This window comes from Bufo bufo, chromosome 4 (genome assembly GCF_905171765.1).
Source record: "Bufo bufo chromosome 4, aBufBuf1.1, whole genome shotgun sequence".
Taxonomy (NCBI): domain Eukaryota; kingdom Metazoa; phylum Chordata; class Amphibia; order Anura; family Bufonidae; genus Bufo; species Bufo bufo.
In genome coordinates this window covers 251,892,076-251,907,244 of record NC_053392.1, presented here as the reverse complement: position 1 = coordinate 251,907,244, position 15,169 = coordinate 251,892,076, and the positions used below count along the sequence as shown (strand labels likewise).

At 45.9% G+C, this 15,169-nt stretch overlaps 1 protein-coding gene across 5 annotated transcripts in view; it reads right to left on the bottom strand.

Annotated features, from left to right (window-relative positions):
* Positions 1-13,940, bottom strand: part of CCDC150 (coiled-coil domain containing 150) — a 125,003-nt gene extending 111,063 nt beyond the window's left edge. For 3 of the 5 annotated variants that reach the window (XM_040428507.1, XM_040428508.1, XM_040428509.1), the window contains exons 1-5: positions 13,801-13,940; positions 4,276-4,424; positions 3,700-3,914; positions 3,433-3,611; positions 42-110 (exon numbers count right to left, since the gene is read on the bottom strand). In XM_040428507.1, the coding sequence (XP_040284441.1) occupies positions 42-110; positions 3,433-3,611; positions 3,700-3,914; positions 4,276-4,421 (609 nt within the window). In that variant the 5' untranslated portion in view covers positions 4,422-4,424; positions 13,801-13,940. Of the gene's footprint in view, positions 1-41; positions 111-3,287; positions 3,366-3,409; positions 3,612-3,699; positions 3,915-4,275; positions 4,425-13,800 lie in introns of those variants that run through there. The other 2 variants (XM_040428510.1, XM_040428511.1) reach the window with 2 other exon arrangements.
* Between the last annotated feature and the right edge of the window lie 1,229 nt (positions 13,941-15,169).

Here is a 15,169-nt window from a genome sequence, read left to right as displayed (position 1 = left end):
GTGGTGGTGGTGGGGGGGCTAAATAGGTTAAGCATCAATACCTTTGCTAGCCTTTGACTCATACAAGCTTTTGTAGCTTTTAGCTCCTCAGCTGCGATAGCCACGTCAGTCTACAAAGAAAAAAAAATTAATATACGGTACTGTTTTTATTTAGCACGTAGTAGAACAAACATTCAATATGACAGATAACACACTAGTAAAAGGTTATCATTAGAATGGTAGGGATTACATGTAGTAATGTGATAACCACATTTACAGCAAACAAGGGAATGGAGAATGTTCAATACCAACAATATTACTTGATCACCAAGCTCTGTGAGGATTTATTAATAACAGTATTCTCCTCGTCCTCCTAAATGATACCACATATATAACATGGAAGAACAGATAGATACCGCAGAATGATAATCTAGGTTTTTATCAGTATGGTGGGCTTGGATAGACTATAAGCGATGATGAATTAATAGAGAAATGAAGTGCTCCAGGTGACGACCAAAATGGTCGCCAATGTGAGTTAGAATTTGCAAATGGCAACAAGACTTTGACCCGCCAATCACCCCCATAGGCCTCAGGCTTCATCGTGCCCATCTTTGCCGGGACGCAGGGCAGTGACGTGTGTGTGCATCTGGCCACCTGCATCCCACCATCCCAGGCTGTAGACCAGAAGATGTTGCAGCCTGCGTTGTGTATGCTGGCGAACGGGACACAGGTGAGTATTCGTTTTTGGCTCTTTTTTTGAGTGTCCACTTGGGGGACATTACTGACAGGAAGTAGAGCACCATGGGGGGCACTGGGGGACAAAAATACTGAAGGGGCACTTTGGGGGACATTAATCATTATCCAGTGGTAGTGCTATTACTCTGCCTATGGAAAGAGAATAATGGTACGGACTGTACAGTACCTAGTGGAAATGCTATTTCTCTGCCTATGCAAGGATGGTAATGCTATAGGCTGTAGAGTATCCAGTGGTAGTGCAAGTACTCCGCCTATGAAAGGTGGGTAATGCTACAGGCTGTACGGCATCCAGTGCAAGTGCAATTACTCCGCCTATGGAATATATATATTTTTTATCTTACATACAGCTCAAATCCTATCAAAACAGAACTAAGGGATCAGAACCCCCAGCCGTCTGCACTAATGACCAATACTTTAACTCTCAGCATAAAGCCCAGTAAGAATTTTCCCAAGTGCAGTAGTTCTGAGGTAAGGAAAGGGTTAAGCACAGGGGCAGAGCTTATTGGGCAGCTGGTAGGGCGAAGACATGGCACGAAATTTTCGCGCTCTGATAGTACAGTTCCCGCCCCCAAAACACTCTTGAAGATGCGGCCTAGTAGGCTGCAGAGCGAGGGCCTCGAGTACAGGCGGGGCCGACTGGAAGAACTTCCAGTTGGGACCCCGAAACACTCTTGAAGATGCGGCATAGTAAGCCGCAGAGTCGGGGCTTCGAGTACAGGCGGGGCCGACCGGAAGAACTTCCGGTTGGGACGGTAATGCAGGGAGGGAGCGGAAGAGCAAATGGGGAAAAAGGAGGCCGGAATGGGCGTACAGATGGCCCGAGGAGAAAAGCAGCGGCAGCCAAGGAGACATGCAGGGCCTGGAGAGGGATGGGGACCGTAGATGGGACCGAGGGTCGGCGAGTCACCTGATACAAGGAAAAAGGCTAAGGTTTATCTACTGCACCCAGGGAGAACAAACATATATTCCTGTGTTTACTTAGAGAACACAGAAGGGGGGCTCAGGCACAGTGGAGCCAGCAAGGGGAGGGAGGTCATATACTTATCCAGATGGTTTCTGCCCACCCTGGTTCCAGCAGTGTCACCTTCCTCAGTGTGCTGCCCCTTGGGGAGGGCGGCTACCCTGGTAACAGGGGGGACTTCCAGGAGTAGCAGACAAGGTGACACTGTAGCTGACGGGTAACAGTGGATTTGAGATCCACTGTTCCTCCTTATCTTTCAGAGGTGGGGGACGAGCACCACTGGTCTCCCCCCTCAAGTGTGGCAAAACAGGTGGTGAGAGCCCAACTGCAGCCCGAACCTGAAAAAAAAAAAAAAAAAAGGAAAAAGCTTTGGCAGACCTGCAGAAAAATATATCTGCCTCCTATGGACACTAAGCTAAAACTGATTAGCTCAGTGTCTGCAGGAGGGGTATAACTGAGAGGAGGAGCTAACACTTTTTTGCTTAGTGTCGCCTCCTAGTGGCAGCAGCTATACCCATGGTCTTCTGTGTCCCCCAATGATACGAGCGACAAATCCAGTCTGTGTGATCGCTTTGTTCAGCTCCTTTGGATTTCCTCCACAGCAATCAGAAAGATGAAGACATGCCTCCTGAACTCACATGTCAGAAGGTTTCTATGGCTAGGAACTGATATGGTAATACAACCTTTGCTATATAGAAATTGTCAACCTTGAAAAAAAACTTTTAAACGATAATTATTAACTAGAACTTAAAGGGGTTGTCCAGGATTTAAAAAATTGCTCTCAATCAACAATTGTGATAAGACATTCTGTAATTTACAAAAATTACTGTTTTTGCGCTGTTTAGCTCATTTCCACGTTGGTCACGTGACCCCCATCCTCTCTGCAAACCCTGTACTTCCACTGATGTCATGTCCACAGAGCTGTGATTGTTTTCTCCGGCCCTCCGAGACTGTGGGTGTGGCCTCTGTACTGTTAATTTGAATGGGCGTTCCTCTAATCCACTGCCAGGTCAAACACAGAATTCCCTCACAGAGCCGGCAGATGAGCAGTGAGCATTCTCTCATTCACTGGAGTACCAGAGTACTCAGATGAACAGCAGAAGGATGATGCTCACTGCACATGCACCAGTCTTGTGAGGTGGATTCTGTAGTACAACAGGCAATGGATTCCCTGGATCACTCAAATGACCAGGAGCTCCAATGAAGAGGGACGCTTACTGCTCATGCTCCGGCCCTGTGAGGGGATTCTGTACTACAGCAGGTAGCGGCAGTGGACCGTGGGAACGCCCAGAGAATACCAACATAAATAACGAGTACTGAAGTCGCTCCCGCAGTCTGAGAGGGCTGGGAAATACATTTGCAGCTCTTAAGCATGGCGGAATTAGGGGGTCTGCAGAGTGGGCGTGCTCATATGACCAACACTGGAATAGGCTTAAGAGAGCCAAAACAAGAATTATTGGGAATTACAGAAAATGACTCAAAGAGGAGTCCTCTCAATACGTTTTACTGCTGGTTTATGGGAGCACAGTGTCGGAATGCAAGTGAGAATGAAGATAAAAATGATATAATCTGACTCATTTATACTACACACCGCTTAATCTAGTTTGGTGGGCGTTTCAGAGCTGACAGCTTCCCTTTAAATCCTGGAAAACCCCATTTAATAGGTTATGTAGGATGCAAACAGGCAAGCATCATTAGGCATGATACACCCACAATCTTCTTATTTCCTTAGGGACCTTAGTGGTTGTGGCAATCTCGAGGGCGGCGCTCAGCCGCTCCTTGGCTTCCCGTTCTCTTTCCCCCTCCTCAATGGCACAGTTTAACCTTTGCCGCAGTCTCATCAATTCTAGCTGTGCTTCTTTTAGTTCTTGGGCATGCTCTTCTTGCATCTGAAGCAAACGATGCTCAAGTTCACCTAGGGAGATAATATCATTTTTAAAAAATCTGGAAAATGAAAGATGGAAAATGTTATCTCGAGTTTTTTGAGTCTGGTGGTCACTTACCTGAGTGTTTTGTGCTTAATTCCCGATCTGTGTGCAGTCGGAAAACATTAAGTTTCAAAGTGTGTAGCATGCTTTCCATATGACACATGCGGGTGACAAGATTTTCACAGTTTTTCCACAATGTATCACCATCTCCCGTAAACGCTGGCCGGGCCCTCACTGGGCTGATTGGACGAATCGGTTCAGCAGACTTTGCTACTTTAAATTTTGTGAATCTAATGGAAACCAACACAGAAAAATGTGTAAATGTCCAAGGGGAAGAGTGCAATAGAAGATCCACCATAAACTAAAGCAGTTCTCTAGTCAAAGTAGGCCATGCCTGTCTTGCGGTCCGCAAACCGCGGATCCGCAAAACACAGGCACACCAGTGGGCTTTCCATTACAATATGTGCCCTCCCTTTAATTTTTTAGAATACTGTACTTCCATAGGAGTCATGCAAACATGTATATCCCGCCTCAAAGCCAAGTAACCGTGGCAAACACTGTGAAGTCCTAACACATCCCATATGTCGAGGAATGTCTCACAACTCTAGATCCTATGCTCAGCATGGAAAAATGTTATAAAGTAAATCTCACTGATGTCTGGTAAGACCCAGCGCCTGCAGGTCACTGATCAGGGATTCTGCTTGCTCTTCAGCTACACGCATTCGCTGCTCCAGCACAGAGAAGGTTTCCGGGGCGGTAGGAAGAATGCTGAGTGGAGGGATCACCGGTCGCGCCATTCCCTGTGTACAGTAAAGAAGAATGACATCACAAGACTTATTCTACCTTATGACAAATCACATATCAGGTGATACTGAACTCCTACGTGGCGATCATTAGTACAAGACAGAACCGGCTTTCATCACTGGACACTATGATTTGTCATTGATGGCTGCATCAGATTTTGCTGAGGAATTAACTTCAGGTGTCTTGGTGTGGAGCGCCTTTAGCTACCATGCCCATTTCCACCTGGTATTTGTGAATGGAATATTGACCAGCCTTCGTTAGGTCCAGGACATCATGGAACCAGTCCTACTGCCTTTTTTAACTCAGGAGACGAGGTGCTACAAAAAGATAGCTCCAGCCAACACACTGCCTGTGCTACACTAGTATTCAGAGTATCCAGCAGCTCCCCTGGCCAGCTCGGTCTCCAGAGCTCTCCCCTGGCCAGCTCGGTCTCCAGAGCTCTCCCCTGGCCAGCTCGGTCTCCAGAGCTCTCCCCTGGCCAGCTCGGTCTCCAGAGCTCTCCCCTGGCCAGCTCGGTCTCCAGAGCTCTCCCCTGGCCAGCTCGGTCTCCAGAGCTCTCCCCTGGCCAGCTCGGTCTCCAGAGCTCTCCCCTGGCCAGCTCGGTCTCCAGAGCTCTCCCCTGGCCAGCTCGGTCTCCAGAGCTCTCCCCTGGCCAGCTCGGTCTCCAGAGCTCTCCCCTGGCCAGCTCGGTCTCCAGAGCTCTCCCCTGGCCAGCTCGGTCTCCAGAGCTCTCCCCTGGCCAGCTCGGTCTCCAGAGCTCTCCCCTGGCCAGCTCGGTCTCCAGAGCTCTCCCCTGGCCAGCTCGGTCTCCAGAGCTCTCCACCATCCAGAATATCCGGGACTGGATGAGGTGACGGATCTCCATGTACAGCAGCAACAACCGCCTCAGCTTAACTACGAGTCCAAATAGAAAGAGCTTGGAATGACAAACCACAGGAGGATATCCGGCATCTGTATGACCATTACCAGGGGAGAGGCCTGTATCGCAGCAGGGGAAGATGACACCCGGTATTAATGTGACCCTACCTCAACATATATCCTGATGCAGAAGCCAAAATAAAGGGGCACCACCTTGGTTGTGTGATCAATGACTTTGCAACACTTGCAGTTTATACTTGGTCAATCTCAGCTCCATCACATTAAGTTTTTCAGGTCTTCTTTTTTAATATTCTGCTAGTGTACATAAACACTGGTGCACTGATTCTATATACTATACAGTACATGGTACTAGGGTTGCACCGGGTATCGAATTATCGATACTTTTGTACCGGTATAGATTCGATACCGGGATTTGCCTTTTACCGATACTAGGCTGCGCTACTGCACAGCCTAGTATCAGAGAACAAGGAGCGCGCTGCTCCCAGCGCGCGCCATGTTCCCTAAGCAGCACAAGGGGGAAGGAAGCAGTCTCCCCCTGTGCCGCTGCTGCTGCCAATGAGAGAAGGAAGGGGAAGGGGAGGGGCTGTGGCCACTGCACCACCAATGAAGATAACTAACGTTTAATTCAAATACAGGAGGCGGGTGCTGGCGGCAGAATCACATAGACGGCACCCGATCTCTATGACAGGGAGCTGCAATCAGTGGCAGTTAAGCCCCCCTTACATATCGCCACGTACGAAAAGTACAAACTATTAAAATATAAATAAAATAAAAAATCTCCTTTGCGGTGAACAGAGGGAAAAAAAAAAAAACTGTGTGATTCACCATTTTTTTGTCCGCTTGTCCCCCCAAGAAATAGCATAGGACTGTTCGACTATGGGCCGGACGTTCCATAAAATGCAGAATGCACGCAGCTTTTTTGGTGTTTTATTCTTTTTGCGTGGTATTGAATGGTATCGAGTATTGCAATACTAGTAATTATATATATATATATATATATATATATATATATATATACTGGTGTACTGATTCTATATACTGTATATGGTGCTAGTCTGTATATAACATACAGTGGATATAAAAAGTCTACACACCTCTGTTAAAATGTCAGGTTTCTGTGATGTAAAAAAATGAGACAAAGATAAATCATTTCAGAACTTTTTCCACCTTTAATGTGACCTATAAACTGTACAACTCAATTGAAAAACAAACTGAAATCGTTTAGGTGGAGGGAAGAAAAAATATAAAAACTAAAATAATGTGGTTGCATAAGTGTGCACACCCTCTTATAACTGGGGATGTAGCTGTGTTCAGAATTAAGCAATCACATTCAAAATCATGGTAAATAGGAGTCAGCATACACCTGCCATCATTTAAAGTGCCTCTGATTAACCCCAAATAAAGTTCAGCTGCTCTAGTTGGTCTTTCCTGAAATTTTCTTAGTCGCATCCCACAGCAAAAGCCATGGTCCACAGAGAGCTTTCAAAGCATCAGAGGGATCTCATTGTTAAAAGGTATCAGTCAGGAGAAGGGTACAAAAGAATTTCCAAGGCATTAGATATACCATGGAACACAGTGATCATCAAGTGGAGAAAATATGGCACAACAGTGACATTACCAAGAACTGGACGTCCCTCCAAAATTGATGAAAAGACGAGAAGAAAACTGGTCTGGGAGGCTACCAAGAGGCCTACAGCAACATTAAAGGAGCTACAGGAATATCTGGCAAGTACTGGCTGTGTGGTACATGTGACAACAATCTCCTGTATTCTTCATATGTCTGGGCTATGGGGTAGAGTGGCAAGATGAAAGCCTTTTCTTACGAAGAAAAACATCCAAGCCAGGCTACATTTTCCAAAAACACATCTGAAGTCTCCCAAAAGCATGTGGGAAAAGGTGTTATGGTCTGATGAAACCAAGGTTGAACTTTTTGGCCATAATTCCAAAAGATAGGTTTGGCGCAAAAACAACACTGCAAGTCACCAAAAGAACACTATACCCACAGTGAAGCATGGTGGTGGCAGCATCATGCCAAGGGGCTGTTTTTCTTCAGCTGGAACTGGGGCCTTAGTTAGGCTAGAGGGAATAATGAACAGTTCCAAATACCAGTCAATATTGGCACAAAACCTTCAGGCTTCTGCTAGAAAGCTGAACATGAAGAGGAACTTCATCTTTCAGCATGACAACGACCCAAAGCATACATCCAAATCAACAAAGGAAAGGCTTCACCAGAAGAAGATTAAAGTTTTGGAATGGCCCAGCCAGAGCCCAGACCTGAATCCGATTGAAAATCTGTGGGGTGATCTGAAGAGGGCTGTGCACAGGAGATGCCCTCGCAATTTGGAGTGTTTTTGCAAAGAAGAGTGGGCAAATCTTTCCAAGTCAAAATGTGCCATGCTGATAGACTCATACCCAAAAAGACTGAGTGCTGTAATAAAATCAAAAGGTGCTTCAACAAAGTATTAGTTTAAGGGTGTGCACACTTATGCAACCATATTATTTTATTTTTATATTTTTTCTTCCCTCTACCTAAAAGATTTCAGTTTGTTTTTCAATTGAGTTGTACAGTTTGTAGGTCACATTAAGGCCCCTTTCACACGGGCGAGTATTCCGCGCGGATGCGATGCGCGAGGTGAACGCATTGCACCCGCACTGAATACCGACCCATTCATTTCTATGGGGCTGTTCAGATGAGCGGTGATTTTCACGCATCACTTATGCGTTGCGTGAAAATCGCAGCATGCTCTATATTCTGCGTTTTTCACGCAACGCAGGCCCCATAGAAGTGAATGGGGTTGCGTGAAAATCGCAAGCAAGTCCGGATGCGGTGCGATTTTCACGCACGGTTGCTAGGAGACCCGATCAGTATTATTTTCCCTTATAACATGGTTATAAGGGAAAATAATAGCATTCTGAATACAGAATGCATAGTAAAATAGCGCTGGAGGGGTTAAAAAAATAAATAAAAAATTTAACTCACCTTAATCCACTTGATCGCGTAGCCCGGCATCTCCTTGTGTCTCCTTTGCTGAATAGGACCTGTGGTGAGCATTAAATACAGTTACAGGACCTTTGATGACGTCACTCCGGTCATCACATGATACGTCACATGATCTTTTACCATGGTGACGGATCATGTGATGACCGGAGTGACATCATCAAAGGTCCTGTAACTGTATTTAATGCTCACCACAGGTCCTATTCAACAAAGGAGACAGAAGTAGATGTCGGGCCGCTATCAAGTGGACTAAGGTGAGTTAAATTATTATTATTATTTATTTATTTTTAACCGCTCCAGCGCTGTTTTACTTTGCATTCTGTATTCAGAATGCTATTATTTTCCCTTATAACCATGTTATAAGGGAAAATAATACAATCTACAGAACACCGATCCCAAGTCCGAACTTCTGTGAAGAAGTTCGGGTTTGGGTACCAAACATGCGCGATTTTTCTCACGCGCGTGCAAAACGCATTACAATGTTTTGCACTCGCGTGGAAAAATCGCAGGTGTTCCCGCAACGCACCCGCACATTTTCCCGCAACGCCCGTGTGAAACCAGCCTAAAGGTGGGAAAAGTTCTGAAATGATTTATCTTTGTCTCATTTTTTGACATCACAGAAACCTTACATTTTAACAGGGGTGTGTAGACTTTTTATATCCACTGTATATAGACTGCTATAACCTTACAGTACAGTATATAGAATCAGGACAGCAGTGACTGTATACTAGTAATTATATACACACACACTCACCTAAAGAATTATTAGGAACACCTGTTCTATTTCTCATTAATGCAATTATCTAGTCAACCAATCACATGGCAGTTGCTTCAATGCATTTAGGGGTGTTGTCCTGGTCAAGACAATCTCCTGAACTCCAAACTGAATGGCAGAATGGGAAAGAAAGGTGATTTAAGCAATTTTGAGCGTGGCATGGTTGTTGGTGCCAGACGGGCCGGTCTGAGTATTTTACAATCTGCTCAGTTACTGGGATTTTCACGCACAACCATTTCTAGGGTTTACAAAGAATGGTGTGAAAAGGGAAAAACATCCAGTATGCGGCAGTCCTGTGGGCAAAAATGCCTTGTGGATGCTAGAGGTCAGAGGAGAATGGGCCGACTGATTCAAGCTGAGAGAAGAGCAACGTTGACTGAAATAACCACTCGTTACAACCGAAGTATGCAGCAAAGCATTTGTGAAGCCACAACACGCACAACCTTGAGGCGGATGGGCTACAACAGCAGAAGACCCCACCGGGTACCACTCATCTCCACTACAAATAGGAAAAAGAGGCTACAATTTGCACGAGCTCACCAAAATTGGACTGTTGAAGACTGGAAAAATGTTGCCTGGTCTGATGAGTCTCGATTTCTGTTGAGACATTCAAATGGTAGAGTCCGAATTTGGCGTAAACAGAATGAGAACATGTATCCATCCTCTGATGGCTACTTCCAGCAGGATAATGCACCATGTCACAAAGGTCGAATCATTTCAAATTGGTTTCTTGAACATGACAATGAGTTCACTGTACTAAAATGGCCCCCACAGTCACCAGATCTCAACCCAATAGAGCATCTTTGGGATGTGGTGGAACGGGAGCTTCGTGCCCTGGATGTGCATCCCTCAAATCTCTGTCAACTGCAAGATGCTATCCTATCAATATGGGCCAACATTTCTAAAGAATGCTATCAGCACCTTGTTGAATCAATGCCACGTAGAATTAAGGCAGTTCTGAAGGCAAAAGGGGGTCCAACACCGTATTAGTATGGTGTTCCTAATAATTATTTAGGGGAGTGTATAGAGAGAGAGAGAGAGAGAGAGAGAGAGAGAGAGAGAGAGAGAGAGAGAGACTGGTGTACTGAGTCTATATACTATACTGTACATGGTACTAGTCTGTATACAACATACAGTTGCAAGAAAAAGTATGTGAACCCTTTGGAATCATATGGATTTCTGCACAAATTGGTCATAAAATGTGATCTGATCTTCATCTAAGTCACAACAATAGACAATCACAGTCTGCTTAAACTAATAACACACAAATAATTAAATGTTACCATGTTTTTATTGAACACACCATGTAAACATTTACAGTGCAGGTGGAAAAAGTATGTGAACCCCTAGACTAATGACATTTCTAAGAGCTAATTGGATTGAGGTGTCAGCCAACTGGAGTCCAATCAATGAGATAAGATTGGAGGTGTTGGTTACAGCTGCCCTGCCCTATAAAAAAAACACACACCAGTTCTGGGTTTGCTTTTCACAAGAAGCATTGCCTGATGTGAATGATGCCTCGCACAAAAGAGCTCTCAGAAGACCTACGATTAAGAATTGTTGACTTGCATAAAGCTGGAAAGGGTTATAAAAGTATCTCCAAAAGCCTTGCTGTTCATCAGTCCACGGTAAGACAAATTGTCTATAAATGGATAAAGTTCAGCACTGCTGCTACTCTCCCTAGGAGTGGTCGTCCTGTAAAGATGACTGCAAGAGCACAGCGCAGACTGCTCAATGAGGTGAAGAAGAATCCTAGAGTGTCAGCTAAAGACTTACAAAAGTCTCTGGCATATGCTAACATCCCTGTTAGCGAATCTATGATACGTAAAACACTAAACAAGAATGGATTTCATGGGAGGATACCACAGAGGAAGCCACTGCTGTCCAAAAAAAACATTGCTGCACGTTTACAGTTTGCACAAGAGCACCTGGATGTTCCACAGCAGTACTGGCAAAATATTATGTGGATAGATGAAACCAAAGTTGAGTTGTTTGGAAGAAACACACAACACTATGTGTGGAGAAAAAGAGGGACAGCTCACCAACATCAAAACCTCATCCCAACTGTGAAGTATGGTGGTTTTGGGCTGCTTTGCTGCGTCAGGGCCTGGACAGATTGCTATCATCTAAGAAAAAATGAATTCCCAAGTTTATCAAGACATTTTGCAGGAGAACTTAAGGCCATCTGTCCACCAGCTGAAACTCAACAGAAGATGGGTGTTGCAGGACAACGACCCAAAGCATAGAAGTAAATCAACAACAGAATGGCTTAAACAGAAGAAAATATGCTTTCTGGAGTGGCCCAGTCAGAGTCCTGACCTCAACCCGATTGAGATGCTGTGGCATGACCTCAAGAAAGCGATTCACACCAGACATCCCAAGAATATTGCTGAACTGAAACAGTTCTGTAACGAGGAATGGTCAAGAATTACTCCTGACCGTTGTGCACGTCTGATCTGCAACTACAGGAAACGTTTGGTTGAAGTTATTGCTGCCAAAGGAGGTTCAACCAGTTATTAAATCCAAGGGTTCACATACTTTTTCCACCTGCACTGTAAATGTTTACATGGTGTGTTCAATAAAAACATGGTAACATTTAATTATTTGTGTGTTATTAGTTTAAGCCGACTGTGATTGTCTATTGTTGTGACTTAGATGAAGATCAGATCACATTTTATGACCAATTTGTGCAGAAATCCATATCATTCCAAAGGGTTCACATACTTTTTCTTGCAACTGTATATACACTGATATAACCTTACAGTATATAGAATCAGGACAGCAGTGACTGTATACTAGTAATATATATAGACTAGTGTACTGATTTTATATACTGTACAGTACATGGTACTAGTCTGTATATTACATACATGGCCGGCCTTTGGGGTGTGCGGGCTGTGCGGCCGCACAGGGCGCCATAGCAACAGGGGCGCTGGGCGGCCGACAGCTCGCAATGTAATATGCGGCAGGCGAGGCTGCACTTGTGTTCTCCCTCGGGGCGCCCCCTCCATCTCCCCCTCCCCTGTCTGACCTGATTCGTTCCTCCTCCCCTGTGTCTGACCTGCCTGCTGCCCCCGCCGCTGCCAATAAGAAGAGAGACAGGAGGAGGAGGGGAGGGGCTGTGGCCACTGCGCCACCAATGAAGATAACTGACCTGAAATACAAATACAGGAGGCGGGTGCCGGTGTAGCGTTACATTACCCTACCTCGTGAGATTTCCCTACCCCCTGACTTCCTGTCGCATCTGAGATGACGTATGGAGGCGTGTCTTAGTTTTTGCCATCTGCGCATGGTCTCCTGTTTCTTCAGGACCTGTGGTGACGTCACTGAGCTCATCACATGGTCCATTACCATGGTGATGTATCATGTGATGAGCACAGTGATGTCACCACAGGTCCTTTGACAGGTCCTGAAGAAAGAACAGGAGACGATCAATTGGAGGAGGTGAGTTAATTATTTTTTTATTTTTTAACCCTCATTGGCACTGCCCACTGCGCCACCAATGTTTATTATATTGGGGGGGGGCGCACTGCGCCACCAATGTTTATTATACTGGGGTGTTGGGGGGGCGCACTGCACCACCAATGTTTATTATATTGGGGGCGCACTGCGCTCATGTTTATTATATTGGGGGGGCGCACTGCGCCAATGTTTATTATATTGGGGGGGCGCACTGCGCCACCAATGTTTATTATACTGGGGTGTTGGGGGGGCCCACTGCGCCACCAATGTTTATTATACTGGGGTGTTGGGGGGGGCGCACTGCGCACACCAATGTTTATCATACTAGGGTGTTGGGGGGGGCGCACTGCGCCACCAATGTTTATTATATTGGGAGGGCCCACTGCGCCACCAATGTTTATTATACTGGGGTGTTGGGGGGGGCGCACTGCGCCACCAATGTTTATCATACTGGGGTGTTGGGAGGGGCGCACTGCGCCACCAATGTTTATTATATTGGGGGGGGGCGCACTGCGCACAACGACGGGTTAGAGAAATTTCACAGCAGAGTGCGCATGCGCTGGGAGCCTCGACGGCGGTTAGGGTAGGGAAAAATTATGGGCCAGTGCACAGGTGCGGTGATCGGATGGATGTTCTCAGCTGGACACCGGCCGACACTGCGCATGCGCTGGGAGCCTCACCAGCGGTTAGGGTAGGGAAAAAGCACTGGCCCGTACGTAATTTTTCCCTTCCCTAACCGCTGGTGAGGCTCCCGATGCATGCGCAGTGTCGGCCGGTGTCCAGCTGAGAACATCCATCCGATCACCGCGCCTGCGCACTGGCCCATAGTTTTTCCCTACTCTAACCGCCGGCGAGGCTCCTGGCGCATGCGCACTCTGCTGTGAAATTTCCCTAACCTGTCGTTGTGCGCCTGCGTGGCGCTGCACACCTCCTCCTTTTTTTTGGGGGGGGGGGGGGGTGCGCCACAAGGTTAGCTCGCACAGGGCGCCTGAACACCTAAGGCCGGCCCTGATTACATATATACACTGCTATAACCTTACAGTACAGTATATAGCATCAGGACAGCAGTGACTGTATACTAGTAATATATACTATATAGTATGCAGTACGGCAGTTGAAGGGTATGGGCAGCAGGACGGATACTTGGGGGCAGATATTGCACTTGTCTCCCTGATGGGAAGGTTTCCCCTGGGTAGAATAGTCTGTAAATGCGGAGCCCTTCCTGGACATGAATACGGAGACAATGCGGGTGACTTACAACAGCAGTATCAGGCTCCACCGGAGAAGACAAGACTGACAGTTCATAAGCGGCTTCTGACGTCGGTCCTCGTGCAGACTAGCACCGTTACCTTGGAGATACAGCCTCTTCTTTCTTCAAACTGTCCTGCTGTACTACCTCCGCCGCGCATGCTCAGACAGGATATGACTGGCCAATGGCAGAGAGTGAGGGACGTCACTGCCTGGAAGTTCTTACTAGAGGGATGTGTGGCGCCGCAATGTTTCTGGTTTCAGGCTTCACAAACATGGCCGCCGCACTTTGTGAGGCAGTGGGTTCTTCTGTGCTGTGTGTCCTGGTCTCTCCTGCTCTTGTCATGTAATGGATTATTATTCCCGAATTCATCCAGTCTTCACAGCAGTAAAAGAGGAGAGGTCAATTAAAGGGGTTGTCCTGTCCAGCATCGGGCTGAAGTTGGTTTCTTAATCACATCGTTTGTATTTTTTCAATCCATTTTTAGCGGACCTTATCGCCAGTAATAAAGAAAGGCTGCAGTGAGCGGTCCTAAAGGGAAATCTGTTGAAGCAGCATTAGAATGGAAATAAGGGGCACAAAATGGGCACAAAAAGTGTGATTTAACCCTTTGGCTACTGTAGTTTTTTTTTGTTTTTTTTTCTTCCCTATTTTCCATGAGCCATAACTTTTTTATATTTCCAGTCACATAGCTGTATGAGGGCTTATTTTTTGCGGGACAAGTTGTACTTTCTAATGCCACCATTAATTATGGCATAAAATGTTGTGGGAAGCGGTAAAAAAAATCCAAATAGGGTGGAATTTGGAAAAAAAAACTCTCCACCGTTTTACGGGTTTTGTTCCCACTGCATTTTGTTTATGGCAAATCTGACCCATGCCCTTCATTCTCTGGGTCAGTACGATTACAACGATACCCCATATGTGTAGGTTCGTTTTGTCTAAATAGTGTAAAAATAAATTTACACTTTGAGAAAACAATTTTTTTTTATATCACCATATTCTGACCCCCATAACTTTTTATACTTATGTCTACTGAGCTGTTTAGAGGCTAATATTTTGCGGAACAATCTGTACTTTTAATTGATACCATTTTGGATTATGCATGACTTTTTTAATCACATTTCATTACCGTATTTTTCGCCCTATAAGACGCACTCCCCCCCCCCCCCCCCCCCCGTATTTTTTATGATACACCAGTTGCGATGCCGCGCGGCGGGTGTATTTATTAGCTGAGAGGGAGGAGGGACTGGGGGCCGGCATCTGGTTTTATAATGACAGCGGGGCCTGTGCAGTGACTGTATTCTACTACACGGGCCCCGCTCACTGTATAATCGTATCTCTAATAGTTAATTATGTATATACCGGTAATCGCATAATC